Source organism: Conger conger, chromosome 9 (genome assembly GCF_963514075.1).
Source record: "Conger conger chromosome 9, fConCon1.1, whole genome shotgun sequence".
Classification (NCBI taxonomy): Eukaryota; Metazoa; Chordata; class Actinopteri; order Anguilliformes; family Congridae; genus Conger; species Conger conger.
The window spans coordinates 39,011,138-39,037,526 of NC_083768.1; the positions used below are offsets into that span (position 1 = coordinate 39,011,138).

Genomic DNA, 26,389 nt, shown 5'->3' on the forward strand with positions numbered 1-26,389 from the left:
GAGTGATGCCATGAAACAGTGTTTACCAAGCGGATACAAGACCGATAAGGAACAGATATGCTGGAGTTCCCCCTGCGTCAGAAATATACACTGAATACTCACCATTACCACTGATTATTTTGGCTTCGTGACCAAGCACTCAGCCTATTTTTGTTCTTATATTCTTTCCCTAATGAAAGTCATTATGGGACTTTGGTTATCTCTCTAATGGACTGAAAATTACTGACATATCTTCATATAATTGTGATAAGAGTTGTCAAATTATGATGCCACAGTTGGTTATAATCAGCAAAATCGAGAGGCAAGATTTTAAGGGACTATTCATAATATACTTATAAGACACCATTGATGACATCATCAAATTACATTTGACATGACCTTCAAAAAATTGGAAAGTTATGCAAGTCACACAAGGACATATGCCACAAATTGTGACGATTTTTATTTCCCAGCAAGCCTCGGTAACTGGACTGCATGATGGTCTGCAGAAACATAAACTTAATAAGAGAGGAGAGCTATGAGATTTCCCTCATCTGAAAATATGTATGCATCACATGATAAATAGCTGTGTTCCTATTGGTTGAACTAGCTTTTTTTTATTATTTGCAGCCTCCATACTCATTAATCTCATTGGTTATGATTATAATAACAAAGAGCTTATGAAATCTTCTTTGTGTTTCCTACCAGCTAATGTGAAGGCTAAGGGCTGTCTTTCGTTTTGCCAAATAACATTTCGCTGGCCCAAGGGCCTTCTTACTCTCTATAAGCCTGACAGGAGTGACACTATAATGGCAATGTGAAATTAATGTGGGTATTGTGTTTCTGGAGGCGCACATTGCACACCTAAGTTTTCTCTTGGGAGTTCATGTGGGGTCACTATGTGCCACCAATGGCTGTTTGTAGTGGGAACCAGTGAACAGAAATTACCCATGTAAGTGGAGCTACAAAGTTAACCAGAGACTCACTGCTCTGCGCTCCTCTTCATAAAGCTTCCAATGTAAATGAGTACTCACCATTCCCTCCATTATAACCATTCCCCATTTCTTGTGTAAATTGGATGCTACATCTGTAATTACATGTATTTTTGGATAAAGAGATATTTTCTTTGCAAAATAAATTACCACGCATTCTCAATTAGCAAATTTTCTGTGCTTTTAAATTTTCAGTGTTTACAATACTGTGTTTAAATAGTCCATTCCATGAAAACAAACATTTTTTGACACCAGATTTGCGAACCGGAACGCAGCTGTATCTGAATTTAGTATCCATCTGTTTTGCTGTCACTTGATGATTTATGGTACAGATGGTTAAGTCACATGGCTAAAATGTAGAATTCAGTGGATGATGAGCAACCATTTACAATGAATAGAAGGATGTCGAGTTCAAATAATGTAGCAATATGTGACCATATCACATATGCCATGTAATGTAATGTAATATGCAATATGCGGTTCTCTTTTAAATACATTACCTATTGCTGGGCGTTATGTACTGCTTAATGAATACCATGTTTTTGAATTTGAGGAAGTTGCATTGACGAATATGGGATGGCTACATACTGACGCCTGGTGGTAAAAATAAAATCCAGCATGTTATTTTGAGATTCTTAAATCGGATGATAAAAAAACAAAGCTACACGTTAATTCTATGTAAATTATTTCGCATAATATTTAATATTGATGATATAGTTTTCAGGTGGACTCCATCTAAAGATCAGATATAGATTCATCATTTGACTAGATACAATTTATTATACACATTGTATTAAATTACCTTATTATAAACAATTATTATTATTAATAATAATAGCAACTATATAATAATTATTAATAATTGCTCATAGATAATGTAGTAGTAATAAGCTAGTAGCAGTCGTAGCCTACCTGTAGTTGTACCGTTAATATGAGCGAAATAGTAGTTGGCTTAAAACATGTAAGTTACCCAATTATAATATTACTACTACATCAGAGAATAATTCTAACAAAACACACAAATATTGACCTGAGTCGTGCAGGTCCGCCTCGTTCTATATTTATTGAGCTCTGTCCACAACCAAGGTACTGAATGAAATGGCCTTCAGCCAGAGCTGAAGGAACATAAATTACATGTTTTTTTGGGTTTTTTTTTTACTTGAATATATTATATTAGCAGCTCAATTGTTCCGTCGTTCCCACGTGACGCAAGTTTTCCTTCGTACCTTCAAAAACGTGATGAAAGGGCGGGGCAAAAGATCAAGCACTTGCAAGTACTGTAGCCCAGTTTTTTGTGGTAGCATTTCTGATTCAGTCTTTATGTGTCGTTCAGTTTGTAGGGAAGTGTTTCCAGCCAAAAAAGCGACTCCTAAAACTTTTACCGTGCCATCGGCAGGTGTCACCCTTTCGTCCTTTATGCTCTATTCAAGTTCTGGAAATTTACAGTTTCTTCAATACATGTTAGTTTGTCAGACTAAAGCGTAGAAGCCTACCATAATCTAAAATAAATAACTCATTACTTTTAAGCTGATTTCATAAGACTAGCATTAGACTAAAGAAACTATATTATCTTTCAGTGCAGTCTGAATTATATATGAATAATTTACAAAAACAATCATAAAAGCACTCTGCACTCTGCACTCTTTACCGCGTTATAAAATTGGCTACAAAGTACGAATGTTCGGCTACGTAATTTTTATACTTAAATATGAAATAGCTTACGTTGACCCGTAGAGGAGCACTCGTAGGGAAAGATCTATGGGTCATAAGCATCAGAGTTTCTATTCTAGGAGTCTTTGTCTCTCCTTGTAAAGAACAAGTTAATTTGTCTCTCAGCAACGGACTTGCAGTTATGGAGCCCTCGAGCTCACGACTTGAGCGTTCCCTTCATCTATAAATTAATGAACTCTATTATTATTCTGCCTAAAATGAGCAATACTGGGTTTAGGACTACTGTCACGCTTTTGCATGTGAGGAGTAGTTCAGTTTTAGTGCAAAAGAAGTATTGTTTTTTTTTAGTAATGCGTTGTAGCCTAGAGTTGCTTACGCGTTGAATTATTTTATGATTATAGATTATTTAAAAACAAAACACTTAATTAAACGGACCATCGTTTTTTTGTTGTTGTTTTTTTCTGGAAAATGGAACACTGAATTATAAAATATTAAGGACAAAGTGTAATGGATTGTGTTAGGGACGTAATCATTTTGCGAGGAAGAAACAAAACTGACTGAAAAAGCAGTAAACATCATTAACGGATAGGATGTTTTAGGATTATAGTCTAAATCTATAGGCGGAATTTGAAAACGAAATGTATTAGCGATTAAGCAATCGTGTCACTATTCCAGATAGCCTATGTATCATAGAAGCCTATGTGAAGAGCATGGGCAGTTTAACCTAGACACGGGCTACCCTGACATAAACTGGCAATAGTTATTCTTACAGAGATCATTTTTCAATTCGGGGTGCAGGGTAATTTCCAATTCCTTGTCGGTGAAAATGCATTGCTGTTTCATTAGATTTTGTCATCAAAATGTCCAAAATATTCCGTTCTACCAGTGTTGGGGATGAAAGTGTAGTCAAATATTGTGTGTACAGTAACATTACTGCCCTGATTTTATAAGATTAGATACTGGAGCCTCCTAATTGGTTCAGAAAGGCGTCTGGGCGGTGCTATGGTTATGACGTCAGGAATTGGCCGTCTCTCCTAGTTGAGGACCGTCTCTGCTTCTCTCCCTCTCTCACCCTCCCCGTGCAGCGAGAGGGGGGAGTCGCAAAACACATTAGACAGCGGCAGTAGCAGCGTGCGGCTCCGGTAGCTGTTCGTTACCCTCCGTTGCCTCTCCATGAACATGCACAAATGCATACTCCCCTATCCCCTATGAAACCATAACACAGCCCAGCCACCATCATCATCACCATCCCGTTTCTTCCAGACTCATTCTTCGGGTAGCACATTTTTTGCTTCTGGAACCCTGTGGGGAAATACAACATTGAGCCAACGCTGCGATTCGTTTTTTTCTACCCTTTTCTGAATGACGGGCGGACGGTTTGACTTCGACGATGGCGGCACTTACTGTGGCGGCTGGGAGGATGGAAAAGCTCACGGACAGGGGATCTGTACTGGACCCAAGGGTCAGGGCGAATACGCCGGGTCCTGGTCCAACGGCTTCGAGGTAGTTGGGGTTTACACCTGGCCCAGTGGCAACACCTACCAGGGGTACTGGGCGCAAGGGAAGCGACACGGGCTTGGTGTGGAATCGAAAGGAAAGTGGATCTACCGCGGAGAGTGGACTCATGGGTTTAAGGGTCGGTACGGAGTGCGTCAGTGCCTGAACACACCTGCGAGATACGACGGCACGTGGAGTAATGGTCTTCAGGATGGATACGGAGTTGAAACATACGGTGACGGGGGTAAGAATTTATTTTAGTTTGCAAACTGTTTAAAATATCGCGGTAGCCTATTTCATGGAATGATGTGCGTTTCGTTTCGTTAAATGTATACGGTATAACAGACAGATCGCTAAAGATAATCGCGTTGATTTGACAGTGACATGACAGCTATCCACTTTAAGTAACGGTACGCCTCAGTTTAGGCTTGGAGATAGTTCAGCAAGATAGCCCTTCGCAAATGCATTTGGCTTGTGATGGTATTAGCTAGCTTGGCACATACCGCTTTTTTAACCAGAGTTAGCATTAGCTACTTGTTGATGTCATATATTTGAGATAAATAATAGGCCTACATATTAAAAATGCTTGTTATGTATTTAAGGTACTTAACAGTTAGCGACTGTATGCGTGGTCTGGCAACTTTTCATGCTTGTTTTGCAGTGGTTTTCACGGTCCGTCAAGCAATCAATTTTAATCTGACGTAGCTGGCCATCTAGCGCCAACTACGTTGCTGTGTAACAAGGTGGTTGGTCATCTTCCCTATCAAATTACGCCTATGTGCATACTTAACTCACGAAAGGAGCGAATTGCCAAATCGGGTTTAGCAAATTCTCCCCCACGAATAGACGGACTTTACGGTTGGATAATCGATCTTTGACGTTATATGACACAAACTCCAGCCTTGCTCTGCCATTTTAATGAAGCAGTGGCATTGCAAGTTATTGATATATGGCTCTCCAGTAGAGGTCACGTCTAATAATAGAACATCTACAACATTTAGGATCAAGTCACTTTTTAACGAACATGGTCATTAAAAAAATATTGATTCTCGATTGTTCGCGACGTCATTGGAATAAAGCACTTAAAACGGCTGTTTACCACAAACTGATGTGTTATTTATGAACAGAAAAAAGTTGGTATAGTAGCGCTCACTGAACGCCTAAACTGGTTCGATATTTACGCGAGATGTTCCCCTTTGACGGAGCACATGTTAATCGACATTAATTGTATATTAACTGTATTTTATTGTACTGTTATGATTGCGTGTGTTGAATACGTAACTATCAAGGCGTGAAACTGAATAGTCAGTTTTAAACTATTAAAAATAGTTTGATTGTAGCTATCCATAATTGTTCCTGTTCTGTAGACACTTAACCCCCTTTAACAGAGTAACTGATCCTGTCATTGGCTTGTATTCTATTTTGAGTGAGTATGGTGCGTAACCAATGGGTGTCGTGTTGCCAGACAGTAGGCTATCCCAGTTATAAAATAGAAGAAAATGTTTATGTCCCTGGTTTTTATCAACGGTAACTAAGTAACTAATCAAAAGGAGCACATTGTCTCTCTGCCCTACTAGTACTAGGCTATCTCTACTTTTGCAACATCTAGCCAACTAGAGATGGGACTCTAAATTATTTCATTGAGTTCAAATTCTATTAAAAATGACAGACAGATGATGTCCATTCAGACTTGGAACAAACATGCTACATTACTAAATGTAGTCAGTGTTCTGTTATCTCTAACATTATCCATGACTTTGCAATAAAAAGATAATGCAGCGTCATATGAAATGTATTGTTACATCTTAAGTAGGTAACATAATTCCCCTGGACTCATTATCACATACAACTCTAGTTCACTTAGATTTGTGTTGATTTTATCTCATGTTCAAATATGGAAAATGCAATAATCCAAAGTGTCAACTGATTTTGTAATTCTGTTTTGCCCAGTTCTGCTCTGTTGAGTGATGTTCTAATGATTTAATTGAGTGTTTATTCATAAAATATTCACCTAATTAATTCTTAACATTGAATTAAAAACAAACCCATACAAAATGAAAAAATGTTCAACAAAATGCTGAAACATTAAAAACAAATGTAACATTGTTCCAGGATGTACAGTATGATGCTCCTGCTGCTTCGTCCGCGTCATGGCTGTATATTTATTAGGCCGAGGCTAATTCATTAGTTTGGGAACATTTTGCCTAATGCAGTGAGTGGGTATCTCTTTTACTCAGGAGTGCACTCAAAAACCCGGCACCTGTGTGATATTTTCCCAGCATTGCTTCACTTCTTTAGTGAAGCAATTTAGGATAAGCACCTTGGGCACCATAGGTCTATAGCAGTCCCTCACTCAGTAGCAGTATTGGTAATAGCAGTATTGCCAACTAAAGGGGAAAGAGCACAATACCAAGGTGACGATAATGGTGAGGGTGTTACTGCTTCTGCTTTGTGTGCATGTGTGGACCCTATGAGGCGATGATAGCACTGATTCAAGTGTAATTTTCACAGACGAGGTAATTAGCTCAGCATACAGTAAAGACGCCACAGATGTGTGGCTGTCATTTAGTGGGATGTCCTCTCTCTGTTCACCGCGGCTGTGGCAACCTGGGGGACGGCCATCTTTTAATTACATTTCTGCCTCTGATGACTGTGGATAATTGGATATTTCATGCAAATGTGGAAAAATTTCTCAGTCGGGGGTACATGATGTAGATCAAAGACAGGCTGTCTTCCCAAACTTCTCACATTCCCACCACCGGAATCCTGCCACACTGCACTGCAACCAAAAAAAGTAGTGAATTCCAGTTGACGCTTCCCCCCCCCCCTGTTGTCCGGACAGGTACGTACCAGGGCCAGTGGCTGGGCGGGATGCGGCACGGGTACGGCGTCCGGCAGAGCGTGCCTTACGGGATGGCCACGGTGATCCGCTCGCCCCTGCGGACCTCGCTGGCCTCTCTGCGCAGCGAGCAGAGCAACGGCACGGTGCTCCCCGACCTGACGTCCGACAGCCCGGCCGGCACGCGCGGCGGCTTCGTGCTCAACTTCCACAGCGACGGCGAGGCGGGCGGGGCCGGCGGGAAGAAGAAGGGCCTGTTCCGCCGCGGCTCGCTGTTCGGCAGCCTGAAGCAGCTGCGCAAGTCCGAGTCGCGCTCGTCCATCTCCAGCAAGCGCAGCTCTGCGCGCAGCGACGCCGCCATGAGCCGCATCAGCTCCAGCGACGCCAACTCCACCATCAGCTTCGGCGACGGAGACATGCCCGACGACTACGCGCCCGCCGAGGACAACGTGGATGCCACCACCACCGAGGCCTACATGGGCGAGTGGAAGAACGACAAGAGGCACGGCTTCGGCGTCAGCGAGCGCTCCAACGGCATGAAGTACGAGGGCGAGTGGACCAACAACAAGAGGCACGGCTACGGGTGCACCCTCTTTCCCGGCGGCACCAAGGAGGAGGGGAAGTACAAAAACAACGTCCTGGTGCGCGGCATCAGGAAGCAGCTCATCCCGCTCAAAAACACTAAAACCAAAGAGAAGGTGGACCGGGCCGTGGAAGGCGCCGTGCGAGCTGCTGCCATCTCGAGGACGAAAGTGGAAATAGCAGCTTCCAGGTAAGGGTGGGGGTCACGCAGGATTTTTGGAGGTGCTGTTCAGTTTGAGACTGATGTACACCTGGTACGGGTGCTGTACCTTGCTGTGCAGTTTATAGCTTCCCTTGATTAAGAACATCATTCAGAACTAAGGCAGAGGTAAAACCAGTAGACCCCGAGGCCCTCCTGTACTGCAGTAGCCTCCCTGTTGACTTGAGTAAGGCTTTTCTTAAAGGTATTTTGTTTTCAATTTTTTTGCTCCTGTTTTGTATGCATTGGTATTGCAGTGGTTAATAAGGAATGGTTTGGAACTGTTTCTCCTGGTCCTGGTATCACTCCAGTTGAGTCGAGGTGGGCTTGTGCTTATAATTTCAACCGATCTGGATTTGACGAGTCATTGACAGTCAATTTCTAAGCAATCTCTACAAAAAGCTTGATAAAAGTATTCTTTGAAACCGTTCTGTTAATTTGTTCCTCTTAAAATCATTCCCAAAAAAAGCCAAAAACATAACATGCCTGTTTGGCACCTCAATCCATTCCAGAAGTTATTTTGCTGAAATTGTCACTGTTAGGCCTTCGTTGGCTTGGGCACCGGGCACAGGACTTTGAGGCTTCATAAAGAAAGGACGATGATACCTCTCTGTTGCATAATGTTGTCATTGTATGCCCACGGTGTACTGCCTTCGGTTGGTTGCCATAGTGATGCTGCCGGTGAGTTTTCTGCCTGTCAGCGACAGATTTCTCTCATTTGACGGCACTAGGAAATTTGACACAACTCATAATGAGACTTTTGTCCATTTTTTGAAGCGATCGACAAAGCCCGTCGCTGTTCCAGGCCTCAATTCATTGACGATCCTTTTGTTCCTCGAGTTCTCCTTTCAAGCGATCAAATGGCTGCCTTTGCGGTTTTAAAGACGTCTTCAAAACTACAACCCATGCTCCATTTTAAAGGAGCTCCTTATTTCCGGGTGGTTTACCCTCCTAATGTACACATTTGGTGAACATATGTACCCAGGGAGTGCCGCCAAATTCTGACAGTGCTAACTGTGGTCAGCCGCTCCCAGGGCCTGATTGGGCAGCTTTCCACCCAATGAGGGAGGGCTTCATTCAGTGCCTATTCGTGCTTATCTCACATTCATTAGACCGTGTGTTTGCACCAACTGCACATGAAGTGTAATCCACCAGCATGAAGACCGCGCAGCTCAGCTGGTGAACAAGAGTGTGGGAAAGTCCTCTGCAGATGCAGGCTTCTGGAGAGAGCAATGCCAGGCTGCTGGCTCCTGAATTCATAAAAGACACTGCGCTAATGCAGCGCCCTAAATAATGTGATTGGATTTAAAGTATAGGAAAAGAAGCCAGATTCTGAGATAAAACTTGGCTTTGAAAAAAAGGAGGCACATCTAATTTATTTTTATAGTCATTTTGTAACTGGTCTCTTGGACAGATGGGTGATATGACATAATTCATGCATTCTAGACAGGGGCCGCAGTGCACCAAAAATAAATTCATAAAAATGGCGGGACAGACACTGATAGCTAATGACAGTAATTAAAACATTAAGCTTATCCTTGAGAAATGATAAATAAAAAAATAAAAAAAACAGAATGGACAAGTGCAGACAGCTCACTCTCAAATTATAGGGATCTTTGTTGGTTAAGATAAGCTAACCACTTTTAAAAATGGAGAGCAATATTAAGTAATTTAGTAGGAAACAGACCTGAGGGCAGTGTGGTCCTTAAACAGGTGAAAAGGTTGTGTGGGTCTGGTTCTAATGGTGCTGACTCATTCTTGTATTTCATCTGATTTCCTTAAATGCAGGGCAAGAATTTAAAATGGTGTGATGTTGCTGTTGTTCTCCTTCCCTTCTGAAGTGGAGTTCCCACGCTTCTTCCAAACGGCTAAAAGTCCTTGGAGATACTTGGTGTGCTTTTTTATTTTAGCTTTACAGTACATCCACATTTTATATAAATGAAGCCCTTAGAAACCGATCCTGGATGAAAATCCACACTCTGCTGTAAATGCCTGGAGTTTGAACTGGGGTTGTAGGTGTTGAACATGTAACAGAATTTTATGCTGGATACTGGGGCCATTTTTATATTGCTTCATTGATAGCCAGCAAGACTTTTGATATAGCCCCCTATACAGTTTTATGGTCCTCACATTTGTGGGAACGGAAGCTTGAGAGCACTTGAACAGTGCTTGAACTGTTGGCAGGGCTATAAGAGAGAAAGCCAAACACCATTTTTATTTTGGGAGGGGTGTACCGGTCTCCTCCTGTACTGGTCAGGTTCCACATCCAGATAAAACCTGGGCTATAGTGGTGTTCATGTCAAAACGTCTCTCAACCTAGATTTCCCTCCCTCTAGACATCCCAGTGTTTGCTGATCTCTCTGGGTGCATTCATATACAGGAAACCTTAAGTGCACTCATAATTCCAGAAAAGCTGGACAAATCCTCATTCGTCCTGCATCCTCAGCACAGCTCAGTCCGGCCCAGCCCAGCGGCTGTGATTGGCAGGGAGAGGGAGGGGTTGTCCACTCTCCAGCACTGTGCCTGTTTCCCTCACACGGACGCACAGCAGGGGCAGGGCTGTGTACGCGTAGCTCCAGTGCCCAGGGTGTACCGAGGCACCGTGATATCAGCCACCGCTCCTCGCTCCGCTGCTATTTCTGATGCCCGGGCTGGCCTGGGAGGCTGCGATAAGGTCACGTATCCTGTTGTACAGTGATGTGTCCGATGCCGCCTTGCCAAGCCCCGCTCAGATGTCCGGGCGCAGCAGGATACCTGCCACGGACAGACCGGGTCTGACCTTTTAACAAGGCGTCAGGCATCAGGCAGCATGGCGGAGCAGTGAGCCAGGAGACCCACCTGCTACTGGCCCATTACCTGTTACATGTACGTTCACACTCACACCTGTTTTTTTATGGTTTTTATTATATGTCATAAAAAAGGATAGCCTGACAAAGTCTGTTTACAGCCAAAACGGTGGTGGAGTTCATTCAACACGGCAATGTCGAGAGACACGTGTGAAATTAAATATACTGTACATTTCGTTCCTTATCTGTCTTTAGTTACTAGGTTAAATGTTGTGTTTTTATGAACACAGAACTAAACACCATAGCAATAAAAGATGTATTTGATACTGTTCTGTGCTAATTCTGTATGGATGTGCTTGTCTCCATGTGCAATCTGGAAAAAAACTGTTGAACTCATTTCACCTTTGAAGGAAATGTCCTTAGTCAGCACACTCTGTCCATGTTTGCACTGGAACATGCGTAATTGAGGTTTTCTGCACCGCCAGAGGAACAGTAAAATAAATCCATCCCTCGGTTCCCAGTTTACCTGTGGACAGTGGTCCCCCTTGACAGTAATATAGTAATGACTGTCATCTTTGATGAGCTCATGTGAGAAGACTGAAATGTGAAATGTTTCATATGAAAGACATTTCTTTTATATCCAACGACTGAGATAAAGAAGGCGATGCAGCCTGTACTCTTATTTTGGATTATGTAAATAATTTGACATGCAAATAGTGTAATCCTTAGAACATAGTGTAGTTTACAGCAATGTGAAATCACACGATATCTGTGTGTAAGTGTATGCAAGAGGGAGAGGTATTTGAATAACAATGTATTTTTTTTAAAGGTAATTGATATTAAGCTCATAAGCTTCTGCTCTTGGATTCTGTCATTAAATCTCCATTGCCTTTTTCCCGTGTGTGATTATGCAGAAAGCTTTGACATTTAACTCCGAGCTCCAAGACTTTTAATAATGCCAATGCCCTTGGCAGGCATGCAAAATAATTATGTGTATCATATCGCCTTCTCATATTGCAAAGCACAAATAACTGTGCGTATATCCATGTATTAGGCAATAAACAGACACGGTTTCATTAAATAGGTTTATTGTGAGGTGACTGATTGGTTTGAACACTGGGAGAAATTCGTACAGCTTTGCTAAACTAGAGCCAGCCGGTAAAACACTTTTCTTTGTGTGCTGTAGAATACATGCATGTCAGTACCCACTGGCAGAATTCAGGAAAGGATTAGAAGCCAGTTCCCTCTGCTCGATTTGGCGGTAAATGTCCAGTGCTTGCAGTGGCCTCAGGAGGTTTAAGCAAAGGAGTTAGGGCCCAAAGGCGGTGTGTAGTAGTGGCTCACACGTTATTTCAGCCTCAGCAGATAGCTTGTGTTGATGGGGCGAGGCTGAATACCCTGGGGCCACACTGGCCTTGTTCTGATGAAGAAGATCGATGTATGGTCACACAACCTGTGCGGCCATTCAGACACTAATGGACCACAGAGCAGAGGAGCAGCCAATGAGGGTTTAAGAGGAAGTATTCCAGCCAATGAAGAAGCTAGTGAATTTGGGGGTGGGGGGGGGGGGGGGGGGGGTGCGTCTTACAGCCTATGAGAGGGGGCATTGTTATAACCTATGGGATTTTAAGGGGAAATGTTGTAGCCAATGGAGTTTTAAGGTAAATGTTTCGGCCACTGATTGATGATTTGTTTAGTTCAAGTGATTGACAGCTAAGTGACAGTGATTGACAGCTAATCAGTTCCACCAAATGTGGAAGTGTTTGATAAAATCTCACTGTCGCTCTCGATCACTAATTAGAACCTACTGAAACTGAAGAGACTGCAGCATAAGTGAGTGAGCAGTGAAAAACTGGATGTTCATGTCTAGCCTAAATAATAAATGAAACTCTGTTGGATGTCATATTTTTATGCCCTGATCAAAAAATCTGGTTCGCTGTTTTCAGGGAATAGCCTACATGAAAATGCATCTTCCTGAAAGACTGTAAAACTAAACCCACCACGCTGGCGCTGGGCTGAAGGGTTTTTTCTGTACATCCGGTTTAGACTCGCTAAGGTCAGTGAGTCAGCTCTCGTGTGCCTTAACTCTTAGCCTTGGCATACCAGCCGTACCTTATGCAAACATCCTCCTGTTTGTGGGGATACAAGCTCATTTATGCCAGTGCATTTTTCTGCACGTTGCTAGCCACAGGTAAAGCCAAGAAATTCACTTGCGGAATTAAATACTGAACCTTTCACATCACAAAACGGCACAGCGGCAGGTCTGGGCAGGGAGCCGTGGCATTAGCACTGGGTCACGTTAGGACACAAAGCTAATGCTCAAAACACAAACTCCACACTTAATGAAACTATGAAACTAGGTGGCTTTCGCAGTATGAAGGTGCCCCTGAGGCAGAATTGTGAAGAAAATACAAATAAAATAACACAATAGGCAATCAGCAAGGTGCCTAATAGTTATCAGTTAACATAATTGAAGCTTTAATGGATAAAACCTTAGTGTAAATTGTAAGTTAAACCCTGAGAATGTGTTTAGCATAGGTACCAGGTACAATATTACTTTAACCAGACCCTATCCCTGGTTTTTAAACAAAGTTTGTATTTTCTACCAAATAAATGATTTCAGTAATTGTTTTGGATTCAGATAATTTTCTGCACTTTAATGAGTTTGTCCTATGTATTGGAGCCTATGACATAAAGCACATGGTCCTCATGGTCCTCTTGTTTGCCTCAGTTTTACCAGGCAAGATCACAAGAGCACAGAAGAGCACAAACTACGTATTTGAATCCAAAACAATGATTTATTGTTTATTGATCTGCTTTCTTTTAGTAACATGTTTAGTTGCTTTAGTAATCATTACACTATTTAATTAGTCTAGTGGTGTTGTGGAGCTGTTTGGTTTATATGAAGTGACTGTACTGCGATCTTCCAAGGGCCCTACCCACTACAATACGCTAATCTCTCTTCCACTCTGTAAGACCATCCACCCCTTTTTTACAGATAATTTTTATTATTGAATCTAGTTCAAGGAGCTGCTGATCACTGATTGCCTGAAACGGGACCCGTCAAACAGAAATGCTAATGAGTGCTCATGTAACCAGGGCTGCAGTTGGCACGGAGCTTGCGTAACCACGGAGCCGTGCCCACGAGCCACAGAAAAAAGGACAAGCTCTACGCTTTTTTTTTTTTCCTGCTTTCATCTTTTTTTTTTTTCCTTTGAAGATCCTGCAGTCGTGTAGCAGATGTAGCGGAAGCTTGGCGAGTTCCCATAATCCCCGCAGCTGCTCCAGCTGATCCTGGATCAGCTGTTAGCATGCCCTGCCAACCAATAATGCGCAGATCACTGATGTGGGATCATTAAGGAATGAAGGAACGCTTTTAGTCTTGAGTTTTATGTCACCTCCCTGCTACTAAATTGCCTGGCTCAGCAGAGGAGTTTAAAAGATTAGGGTTAGGGTTAGGGTTCAGGTTAGGGTCAGGAGGGGTCGGGTTGGAATTAGGGTTGTGGTTGGGTTTAGGGTTGTCACACCTGTGGATGTGGTTCCCATATCTGCCTCTGTCAGCAACCCCCTAATCGGTTCTCTAGGGGTCTGTGATGAAACTGCATGGCACCCCCCTGTACCCCCTGTTACTCCCCCACCCCCTTCGAACCAGCACCCCCTACCATGGTAACGTTTTTCAACCCGCCAAGCGAGCCAATGAGGATTTGGGGGGGGGTAAGGGGGTCATTGGGGGGGTTTCACACGTGCGGTGGGACTGGGGCTCCGGTGTGTCAGCACGGCAGTCTGACTAAATAAGGAGAGGTACGGGACGTGACAGGAATATAGCCCCCCGCAGCAGCTGATACAGGAGTACCGTCATCTGTCCGACCGCTCAGGCGAACGTTGGGTGTGGAGGGGGGGGGGGGGGGAGGATGGGGGGGGGGGGTTGGGGGGGGTGGCTCGGGGGTGGGGGAGTTTGTTTATCACCACCGTACGTTGTTGGCTCCGTGTCTCTCTGTTTTAATTCCACTTTCGCCCCGGTAGTTTTTTGAGAGGGGTGGCTTTTCAGATGTGCTTGGTCGTTGACCAAAAGCAGGATAAAATAACAGCCAATTAAAATGTGATCAAGACGGCAGGCAAATGGAGGCAACTAGCCATATTTTGTAACCAAAAAAATTTACGCATGCGATTAAATCGGTGACTGGCCAAAATGGCCGCCTACCTGCTGATAGTGAGCCTCACAGGACACACAGTGACCAAGATTTACGCACCTCAGCTTTTCACCACTAGACCTATGCGCCCCTTATACCCATCTGTCAAGACAAAAGCAGACTTGATATTGCCAGTTATTGCCTTTTCTTTTAAACTGATTCATTAGCCTTTAGTTTGAAGACTTCCTGTAGGAACACATCCGTCCCAACTGCCTGTTTAAGCACGAAGCCTTCGGTCCCAGTCAGATATAATACATTGTGCGTGCCATGCCTAGCTCTGCTGGAATATGAAATCTAAAATTAGATCAGCTGATGCAATTGCAGTGTCTGCTTACTTCATATTGTTTTTAAATTGCCGATGACAACAACACGTACACACGCGTGTCCTATTAAGGAAAGAGACACTAATTAAACAGAATTAATTTCAGTTTCCAATATATTATATCCAAATATCCAAAACATTCTTCTTGAATTTAGACAAGGCTTTTTTCCAGTAATGGAGGAGGCAAATAAAAAAAATGCATGAATCTAAAAGAATTCCACAAAAGAACATTTTGATGTAGGTACTGTCCATAGGTTTAATATAGATTGTCATGGCAAACAGAGCTTCTTACTTAAACAGCCCAATGTATAGTGTTTTGTGAATGCTATTTCTGTAACATCAACGGAATATGATGTGTACATGCAAGGGCTTGCATACAGGAAGTTAGATGTTATGCCCAGGAAGTGTATGTGTACTATACAGCTATAACTGCTGTTGGGTAGTGAAATAGTGTTTCAAGGCCAGAACAAATGTGCACAATAGAATGTACCAGGGCATTCATTATTTTTCATTATTCAGCGTGCTGAAATATTATTGAGGGATATAGGCTATTACGTGTGTGTGGGGGGGGGCGGGTGGTAGGCATGTATTCAGCTGCTTTAATTGATCTATTAAGTTCTGAGTAATAATAATAACCGTCAGACTCCATGGCTTTCCAGGACTATGTCTGCAGACACTGGCTCTAAGGATTTCTGCACTGTGAACAGTATCTCTGCAATATCTCTCCAGTATTCAAGGGCATAAGTACAGGAAGTAATATTGTGTGCCAGGGGTAGGCGACAATATGGTAAATATGTGGGCTCCCTTCATATATAAGGCCAGTGATTGCACAAGATGACTCACCCAATATGGCCATCATCGAGTAATGTCATGTTCTGTTCCTGGCATATAGGCTTCAGGTCAAATTAGGCAATTGGTCTGATTTTATTTTAAATTCTCCATGTAAATTCAGCCACCACTTTACCTGGAAAAAAAACACGGCTCTTGTGCACAAATATATCACTTTCAGGATCAAGGAGTACATTGCAGATAGATATAATCCGATCTCCAGTGTAGCTTCAGGCCTGTTAAAGCCTGTTAAGGCCTTGCCTTTAATGGTGGTGTAAGGACAGCATAACATAAGATGCTCCACCATGTACAGTGATGTTAAATCCAACATCCATCCATCCTGGTTCCCTCTGGCTGTTCGCACTGAACTAAAATGAATAGTTCCTTTGCTGGGGTTTGATATTATTTCTTTATTGGCCCGGACAGTTTTCATGTGAAATGTAGGATATTTAATATATTTACAGAAGGTTTTGACAAACTGCCGGCTTTGAAGTGCCTGATATAAGGGCATTTCGAGTTTGTGGTCTAAAGCCACAAAATCCACTTCAGTTAACTGCATCTTGGACAGGGACATTATGTCTCCAGAGGATGTTCATATGGACAGATTTATTTTATATTGTGATAATATGATCAAGTGATCTGTACTGGCACTGAGCGCCCTGCCTAATCGTCACCACCTTGTACAAAGAGCGGATACTGTCACCTACTGAGGGCCACTCAGATGGGCTCCCCCTGTGAGATTTTGGCTAATATAATCTCAATCTGTGGGGGAAAGTAGCCCAACAAAGGGTCAGTGGAGCCAGGACTGGGAAGGGCTTTTCACACTTATGTTTCCTGGGAGTGTTCTATGAACCGAGTGACACTACACTAAACCCATACAGCCAGTTTTAGCCACAGTAATTGAAATGCTGCTGAAGTTGAGTTCCATGTGTCCTTGCATCTCATCAAGGTTAATATGATCCACTTCACCTTATTTCAAGATTATCTCTCAGTTTCTTACTCTCAGTTCCTTCAGATGCATGGGAGGCTGTATGGTAAATTATAAGCATGCATGCACATAAGTGTACACACACACACACTCAAAGATATATAGGCCTGCATATACAATGCATGCCTGTGCCTAAAGCCAGCTATGTTTGTATGTATTTGCACATCCATGTATCTCTGTGTGCACTGGCTCACATTAGCATACTTTATGTAACCAAAGCACCATGGGAAAAAAGATGAATCAGAAAAGGTCACATACCGTGCTGTGAACTCCTGTGGTGGCTCTGTGCATTTATAAGAGAAGCTTCTGATCTCTTTCTATCCCATGAATACTCTTGTCGCACTGCCATGTGGCATCCCAAATGTTAACACTGCTATTGCTAATACAGTCACAAGCTGTGGCTTAGGGCAGCCATGTTGTAAATGGAATCTTATTTACCTGTGGAAAACTGTTACATTTCATCATAACACCGATGGGTACAGTTAAGACATGTCTTATGAGAAGCTTTTTTTACTCCCAGAGAAAAGTCTGTATGGTTCTACACCATCCAGGACTGGATTTGTCACAACATGTACACATTAGAATCATTTCATTTTTCTGCTTTCTCAACATTTGTCTCCCCAGCCATGCTAATCATAACCTCTGTTGTCAATTCAGAAAGGCGCAGAAGGAGGATGTGCTCTCCAACGAGGCACGCTGTCGCTACTGTTTAAGTTGTAGGTTAACTGACAAACCACAGGTGGGCCTTCCAGCAGGTGAGGTCACTGGGTCACAGCGAGACGATGTCATCTCAGCCAAGCAGAACCAGGAAAAACCCTCCCTCCCTGAGTGACACTCGCACCGGCTGTGTGTCACCCTGCAGGGCTCATCCGTGCACTAGAACAGCCTGAACAGGAGCAGATCTCTCTCTACTAATGAATGTTCTATCCACACTAAGGATCCTCCTGTCCGTCATATTACTGATTGGCGTGGGTCCGATCAGCAGTGGAGTTGACATCAGTGGGAGGATCCAGACTTGGTTCATTGGTTCCCAGAGCTTTAGGCGTATCCCACACTGTTGCAAAGTTATCATTCTGACACCTCTGTGGACTCTGTTATGAGCCTTATATTATTGCTATAGGAGACCTTTTTTACCAGTGCATCTTCCAAGTATATTTCAGTTGTTATTAGGATGTTATTAGGCACTTAACCTAGTGACGCTGCGTATTGTATCAGTTGCAAAACAATTTATGATGATGATAATGTTGATGATGATGGTAGTAGTTTTCTTGTTATTAGGATTAGTAGTAGTGTTATTGTTATGAGATGATTGTGATATCAGTGGGCTGGTTATACAGTCTTGTTGCTGTACAGTAAGGCAGTGTATAGCCTTATAGGGTCCTCCGACTCCAGGGTGTAATGAGCACGTTGTTTACAAGGTAGTGCTTGAGTGGAGCTGCAGCCACTTGTGATACTGGAGATCATACAGAAAGGAATCGGCACAGATTGTGTGTAGGAGTTGGTGTTCCATTGCCCACATCACAGTATTTGGACAGCTCTAGTTCTTCTCTAGTTTGATAAATTTGCAAAATTCCTGTGTCACGATTCTTTTTTTTATACCAGAAGAGGATGACTATCAATAATTAACATCATTAAAGCTAACTTAAATACAGTGCAATAATGTTTTCGATTTTATTAGCTCTGAGACGATGGTGTGTGTGAGTGTGTGTGCGTGCATGTATGTGTGCTTGTGTGTGCGAGTTTGAGTGCATATTATGTGTGTATGTGTTTGTGTGTGTGCATGCATGTATGTGCGTTTATGTGTGCATGTTTTAGTGCATATTATGTTTGTGTGCATGCATGTACATGTGTGTGCCTGTGTGTGTATGTGTGTGAACATGCTTTCCTGCGTGTGTGTATGTGTGTGTGTGCATGCATGTATGTGCGTTTGTGTGTGCGTGTTTGAGTTCATATTATGTGTGTGTGCATGCATGTACATGTGTGTGCCTGTGTGTGTATGTGTGTGAACATGCTTTCATGCGTGTGTGTACGTGTCTGAGCTGAGCTCTCATTAAAAACCACTGAATTGCATCAGTTCATCATCCTGTTGCCTGGAGATGTACCTTTCTTCAACAGATTCAACACCAGATGAAATGTTGTGCTAAGTACTGTCGACAAAAGGTGCCACTTATTTTTTGCTGCAAGAAGTATAATTACCAAGTGGCTTCGTGTTCATGGGGTGGTTTTGTTTTTTAAAGCAGTCTAAAACAACACTTTAAGGCTGCAGTCCACCAGCTGAGCAGTACAGTCTATGAGGAGTACGATTAAGGTCAGATTTAACCATTGTCTTGACCATTGAAAATTACAATGTTGTTTTAGCTGAAACATTGAGTAGTGGCCCTTTATGCACCGCTAGTGTGGGCTGAATGCACACGGGCAGGCCCAATGCGGATCGCTCCCCCAAGGGCATGTTGCCATTGGAAACCTGGTGTGTTATCAGGGCCTGAAATCCCCTCAACTTTGTCTTTTGTTTAAAGGTGACTCCACTGTGACCACCGCACACCTTTTATTTCTGCGCCCGTTCACTGGTGACACAGAACCACACACACTTTATTCCTGCGCAGGTTCACTGGTGACACAGAACCACACACTCTTTATTCCTGCACAGGCTTGGTTCATTGGTGGCACGGACCAGGTGATGTGCTGAAGTGCTTGTCCTTCCCCTCCCCCACCTTGCATACAGTAGATAGTGGATGAGCGTTGTCATGGTGATTGTTCTAGGCCCGCTCTTCAACCCTACCCTTGTTGCAACCAAGAAACTGTTTTTTGTTTTTTTGCTTAACCTAACTTCATTCTTTTTTTAAATTGAGATTTCATTACATATACAGATGTATATCATCCAGTTTGGCTGTGTATTTCATTTGATTATTTATTTAAAAATAAGTATTTAATGTGGCTTTTTCATCTGATTTTAGCTTTCTCTAATTAAGAAGTGACAAGCAGATACATATTTTTCCAGATCACAAATTTACAAATAGGTTCATACAGTGTTAAAAGTTTGGTGTGCACTGAAAAGAAAATAATGAATAATTAGTGGAGAATGATGGGATTGGCAAATATGAAGATTAAGTGCTTTGGGATTAGGGGTTGGGGAAATGTTAATTGTCATTATTTTAGCCATGTATTGGAGCTGTTGTTCTGTGCCTTAACCTCCACAATAATCACTGTGCGTCTAATACAGCATAAATGGTGAAAGTGTGTGTGTGTGTGTGTGTGTGTGTGTGCTGTCTGTCTATGCTATTATCAATAATATCTGCACCTATTCTAAATCACAAGTGAAATACGAGATGTATATTAGAATGTAGGGCACAGACTTCTCTGCAACGTGATATATGTAGCTAGTATTACATTATTTGATGTGCTGTTTCAAAAGAACTGGAACCCTGTGATAATTCTGACTCATAATCAGGGAATGTGCTGTAAAAAGGAATTTTTATATGAATATGAATTATTGGCCAGAAACCAGTGAGGAAATTCTGTGTTCTGTGTATGATGTGGACCCAGGTACGACAGCAGTGTTGTTATAGTAGCAGTATCTCGCAGTCACTCTATTTTACACGAATAGAGTACGTCAGCGGCATGAATTCAGTCAATCAAGACAAAAGTTTTTTTTACTTGACTTTTCTTTCTTTTTTACAAATAATTGATCACAGTTCAGAAATCACCAAAAAATGTGTTTGTGAAAGAAAAAGTAGAACTTTGTTCAGTCAAAGTTATATGAAATGCCAAAGTATAATATACAATATATAACCAACATAGCCAAAGTATGTTGGTTATATATTGTTGCAATTGTTCTACAGTAAGGACAAAGGCCAATAGATATGGGTAAAATTCTCCCTTACAGATTAAAACAAATATGGGTAAAATTCTCCCTTGCATGCAGAGTTGTAAGGTTTCCTTAGAAATGTATTGCTGCAGGTAGTAAGGTCAGTTGTAATGTTCAGACTTAAATGGAAAAGAACTCAGAATTTAGATGACACAAGCAGCACATTTAAGGTCTAATCCAGGCCTTTCAAAGTAATGTGTGATAATGACATGTGACACTTAACTGCCATTATTTTTTAGGTAATCAAAATGAGATGTACTTTTACCCCTCTTATTATGTTCAGATTTTATGACCGGTTTTACATTTGGGGGTTAAATTGAACCCAACAGTTGAAATAAACACACATTGCAATACGTAGTGTGTCGCTGTCTTACTGTCTCCCTACTAGTCTTTTATCCATATATTGGGCACCTGTATGTGAAAGTACCACCAGAATCATTCACAAAGTATTCTGAGAAAAAAAAAAAGTATATTTTCTTACATTTTATACAGTTACAGAGGGTCAAAATAACACTGCACACATTTGTATGCCAAGTTGGTACAGGACTTTGCATAGCATTAAATGGTAAATGGTTGGCATTTATATAGCGCCTTTATCCAAAGCGCTGTACAATTGATGCTTCTCATTCACCCATTCATACACACACTCACACACCAACGGTGATTGGCTGCCATGCAAGGCGCCAACCAGCTCGTCAGGAGCATTTGGGGGTTAGGCGTCTTGCTCAGGGACACTTCGACACAGCCCGGGCGGGGGATTGAACCGGCAACCCTCCGATTACCAGACGACTGCTCTTACTGCCTGAGCCATGTTGCCCCATGCTAACTGCTTTTTAAGAGATGTCAAACACTGAGTGGGGTCAAATTGACCCCAAACATAATAGGAGGCTTAAACCATGGGGTCAGTGTGTTTGCACCATATGTGGCTTTAAACATTCAAATGACATTCAGGTGATTAAAATAGATGATTGTGCACTGCTTTTAGAAGTGAAAGAAAAACTTGAGGCGAGACTCATGAATTCCCAAAGCACGCCATAGTATTGGTAAATGTGGCTCCCGAGTGTCGAGTGTGAGCTCATGAATGAGAACAGGTGAGGACCCTGCAGAAAAAAACTGCTTAGGCTAGGTTTTGAAACAGCTGGTGGCTGGTTGACCAGCTCAGACCAGCTCCCATCTTGGCTTGGTTTAGTTGGTTGGCTGGTTCACAGCTTAACATGGTTTGACCAGCTCAAGCTGTGTTGTAAAACAGCTGGTAGCTGGTCGACCAGCTACCTGCTCAGGTCAGCTCACGTCTAGCTAGACCAGCTTTATGACCAGCTTGACCATGCTGGTTGATCAGCTCATACCTAGCTAGACCAGCTGGATTTTACAGCAGATGAGGAGTGTGCATCACTCAGGTGAGGAGGAGAAGAGGGCAAGCGTGCCCCTGGGCAATGTCTTGGGATGGATTTCTTTCTGGGACATCCCATCTTATGAGTGCTCCTTAGCAGTAGAGGGTAAGGTCTGGGGTGGAGGTAGCTATAGGGGAACGGGGAACATGGATCTGACTGGCAGGACAGCATCAGCATGTGCCGTCGAGAGTCTCCAAATAGGCCACTGCTCCCAGGGACCGACCCAGTAGCGTGCGGCTAGCTTAGACAGGCACGAACAGCTCGAAAAGAGGCCACAGGCAAGGGTCTGAAATTTAAGAAGGCCCTAAAATTAGAGGGGTGCTCAGATGGATGGCCCTGTAGTCTTAAATACTCTGGAGTCCCACTGAGGGACACACACAAATAGACTCCATCAAACTCACACACACACATATGTAAACTCATCGCTGGGTTCGGCAAAGATAATTTCCAGTTTACCTATCAGGCCTGGCATGATGTTCAGCCAGACTCAGAAGTCCCAGATATTTAACATATCCCCTCAACCCTGCTGTGACCTTCTCGTTGCAGCATGAGCCAGCTTTGGAGCAGCGCTGTCTAATTCCAAACTGCTTCTGCCCCTGGGTGGGAAGTCAGGTCTTTGGTCAAAAATATACTGTTGTCCCAGAATTACTGTCTGTGTGTCATGAGAAATTGGAATTGTACAGTTACAGGTTTGAATTCCTGCAGGGCTCCCAATAGTATTCCTGCACAATGGTACCTTCTAACGTAAATGGCTTCACGTAATTCCTAGCTGTGTTAATGGTTAACGTATAAAGCCATAGCATTTTTACACTGCTTACCTGTGTTCACACTCTCAGGTGCAGCATCATTCTGAGCTATTCTGCCTTCTGTTCTGTGAGACAGCTGTCTGAGACCCAGTGGCCCTCCAGGGCCAGGTTTTAGTGCTCCTGCAGGCCTTGTGGCCCTCCAGGGCCAGGTTTTAGTGGTCTTGCAGGCCCTATAGCCCTCCAGGGTCAGGGTTGAGTTGCCCTGTAGGCACTATATGGACATTTACTGAATTAAATAGCTATGCTAATGGCAGTAAGGAACTGCAAGCTGCAAATTCCATTGGACTTTTTTAATCAGTTTATTTTCTTCGAAAGATACATACCTAGCCTAACTGATTCAACTAATTTCATAGGGTTTGTGAAACAGAAAAGACTTGTTTTTCAGTTGGCTTTCAGTTGTGTGGGAATCAGCTTTCTAAAATAAAACCACCTCACCTCTCATCCACCTCTTACACCCCTTCCGCTGGGGCAAAGGCCATCTGCCCAGGCCTCTGGCCAGTTCCAGCGCTTTTAAAGAGATTCATGTAACGGTGTTATTCTGGCCCTGCCCATAACCTACCCCAGCACCCCAGTGCTCTCCCACCATGTTCAGCTGCAATGCTAATATTGTTTGTTTGTTAGCTAATCTTTTTATTTGTTTTTATTTGTGGATGTCTTTTCTCAAAGCAGAATAGTATTGTATTGCAGGATTTCGAAAGACTCTCTCTCTCGATTTACTTTTGTCTGAAGTCAAGTGGATAGCGTCATGAGAATCCTTTAGCTGCCTGTTGTTGTTAGCTGAGCACTGAACTCACACAGTCACATTACTGATGAGAAGCGTCCGTCACAAAACGCATTCCCCCCTGCCTCCACATCCTAACGGGCTGTGATTCTGCTTTGTCTAGAACGGCGCACGCCAGGGCCAAAGCAGACGCTGCTGACCAGGCCTCAAAGATCGCCATCCAGGACTGTGACACCGCCAGGGCAGTGGCCAGGGACCTTTCTCCAAGCTTTCACCAGCCAGGTAAACTGTCAATCACAAGTCAAAAGATGTATGTGTGATTAACTACACGCACTTGTTGATCCCCTGATCTTTCTCACCTTGAAGATATGTTATGTTGAATATAAACAGACTGGGCACCTATAGGTAATTTAGCAGACTGACTGCCCCCTGCCATACACTTTGCTGAAAGATTAATGTTGTTAAAATACACCTGTGGTTCTCTTTAATAAGAAACAAGGAAAGCAGTTGATTAGATGCTTGGTGAGACCCATGGTCTGTCTGTGCCTTTAGTGTACTCTAGAGTTCATCATCAGATCAGCATTCTGTAATTGCACATAGCCTACACAGAAATTGATGAAAAGACTTAATGTCATGCGGCGCATACTCACTGGATAGCTGAATATTTTTGTTTGGATAACTGATTCTAGTGCTTATTTTGGCTGCTGTCCATTTCCCATAGTTACTGCTAGACCTGAAGGCACTTCTGTACGTAATGTCACATTACGCTGATTTAGAGCAGCTGCAACATGGCTTTAATGTCATATAATTTTAGTTATCGTGTTGTCAGTGACTCACTGTTCTTAACCAATGACTGTTTGGCTGTTGCGACCAGCATGTTGACTGGTTCCCATGGGTCAGTGATTGACAGCAGCAAGCCATTGTGATGTTCACAATGTTCTACCGCCGCTGATTATTGTTCAGAGAACAGCCCCGGGTATGCTTTCAGCAATCGGCATGTTTATAACATCTAATTTAGCTGTCAGGTGTGGCCCATTCACAACTCTTTGTACAGCATACCGCCTGCTGTCTTCCCAGTCCCCAGTGTGATCCACGGTTAGATGCGCTGCTGGCTGGTGGAAAATGTTTGAGCACGTGAGATAGGCTCTGCCAGGGACAAAAGTGCAGGGATTAGCACCAGCGGTCCAGGCAGAGTCAGCGTCAGATTGGTAATCGTGGCTGTCCCTCACAGGCTCCCCTCAACCAATGGGGACACAGAATGGCCCCACCCCCCTTGAGTTCAACATATTGTCCTCAAATTTGACTTCAATTTTTTATGGTTTCTCTTATTCAGTGTTTACCTTCATTTAAAAAAAATTTGAATAGAAAACTAAAAAGACATTAAAATTTTCAAAAGACAAATGAATTGATTGAATCAGGGCCTGATTAATTACAGGCTTTAATTAGTCTTGTTAGTCTTGCCTTGATTGTGGAATTAAAAATAAAACGTAATGTTTCATTGGAAGTTACAGGAACGATTGATTCTGAATACAATATTTATTTATGGATGTCTTTGTGTCAAGATGCACAGTCATTTCTTGCCATCACTGGGTTCATGTAAAATATCAAATCGTATTTTTGACCAGAGCTATCCTTTAAAGTACCTGATAACCCCCAGTCATTCAAGCTAACACCCGGGAGTGGGATTCAGGACGATTTCAAAATGGCTCTTGGTCAGGAAAAACTGAGATTATAGGTGGTGGACCAGAGGTGGTGGCCATTTCTGTGGGATGACATCACCCTTTTCCACCTCAACTTCCTAAATATTACTTAGCACCAGGGAGACATTTCTTTCAAATGCATTATTCCAAAATAATGCATTCCTGTTGTGTGCCTGGTGGGAGATAATCCTTACTTAGCACCTCCTTTATTGAATTGAATTGAAAGAAAATTGAATAATGTTCTGGTGCAGCTCGTAGTGTAAGTAGAGCAGATGTCATTGTCTGTGAATCATTATAGGGCAGAATTATATTTTGTAAAAGCTAATGGAGTAGGGTGGGGGGGTCACATTGTGGTGTGTATCTTACAGCATGCATTGGTTTAGGAAATATCCCCCTGGACATATCCATACGGTATTACAGAAAATAAATGCAATGTACCTGTCTTTTATATGAGAACTCTTGAGACATGTATGGCTCCCTGGATGAGATTGCATATGAACATACACTGGTAGATAGATAGATAGATAGATAGATAGATAGATAGATAGACAGACAGACATACAGACAGACAGACAGACAGACAGACAGACAGACAGACAGACAAATAGAATGGCAGTTATATTGATAGATATTTAATGCATAGGTTTTATTGGGTAACCTTTCAAATTCCATTCTTGATCAACAGATTGAAAATTTTTTTTTAAAATAAATAATTCACAGTATACAAAAAAACAGCCATCACAATCTCAATAGATAAATGATACAGTTAGTGTTGGGATGTTCTCGTAGTGCTGTTAGGTTGAGTTTTGGAAAAGACCCCAAAAGGTTGTGAAATAAATATTCTGAGAAAGTGTAATGCAAGACTGCAGCCTTTGAGATGGATGGTATGGGCACAATGGTGTGTCTGTGGTGGAAGAGATATAAGAAATAAGACTTTGAAAACCCTGTTGTTCAGTGTGAAACTGGAAGCCAAAGATTGTGTGATGGTGTTTGAGATTTACCAAGGATGAAAAAGGGGCATTTCATTCTGTAA

General features: G+C 42.6%; 1 protein-coding gene across 2 annotated transcripts in view; it reads left to right on the forward strand.

The window, feature by feature from the left end:
• Positions 1-3,700: 3,700 nt before the first annotated feature.
• The window catches only part of jph1b (junctophilin 1b), a 30,111-nt gene continuing 7,422 nt past the window's right edge, over positions 3,701-26,389 (forward strand). For both annotated transcript variants that reach the window (XM_061255363.1, XM_061255362.1), the window contains exons 1-3: positions 3,701-4,383; positions 6,982-7,750; positions 23,820-23,938. In XM_061255363.1, coding sequence (XP_061111347.1) covers positions 4,005-4,383; positions 6,982-7,750; positions 23,820-23,938 — 1,267 coding nt within the window. In that variant the 5' untranslated portion in view covers positions 3,701-4,004. The remainder of the gene's footprint in view (positions 4,384-6,981; positions 7,751-23,819; positions 23,939-26,389) is intronic.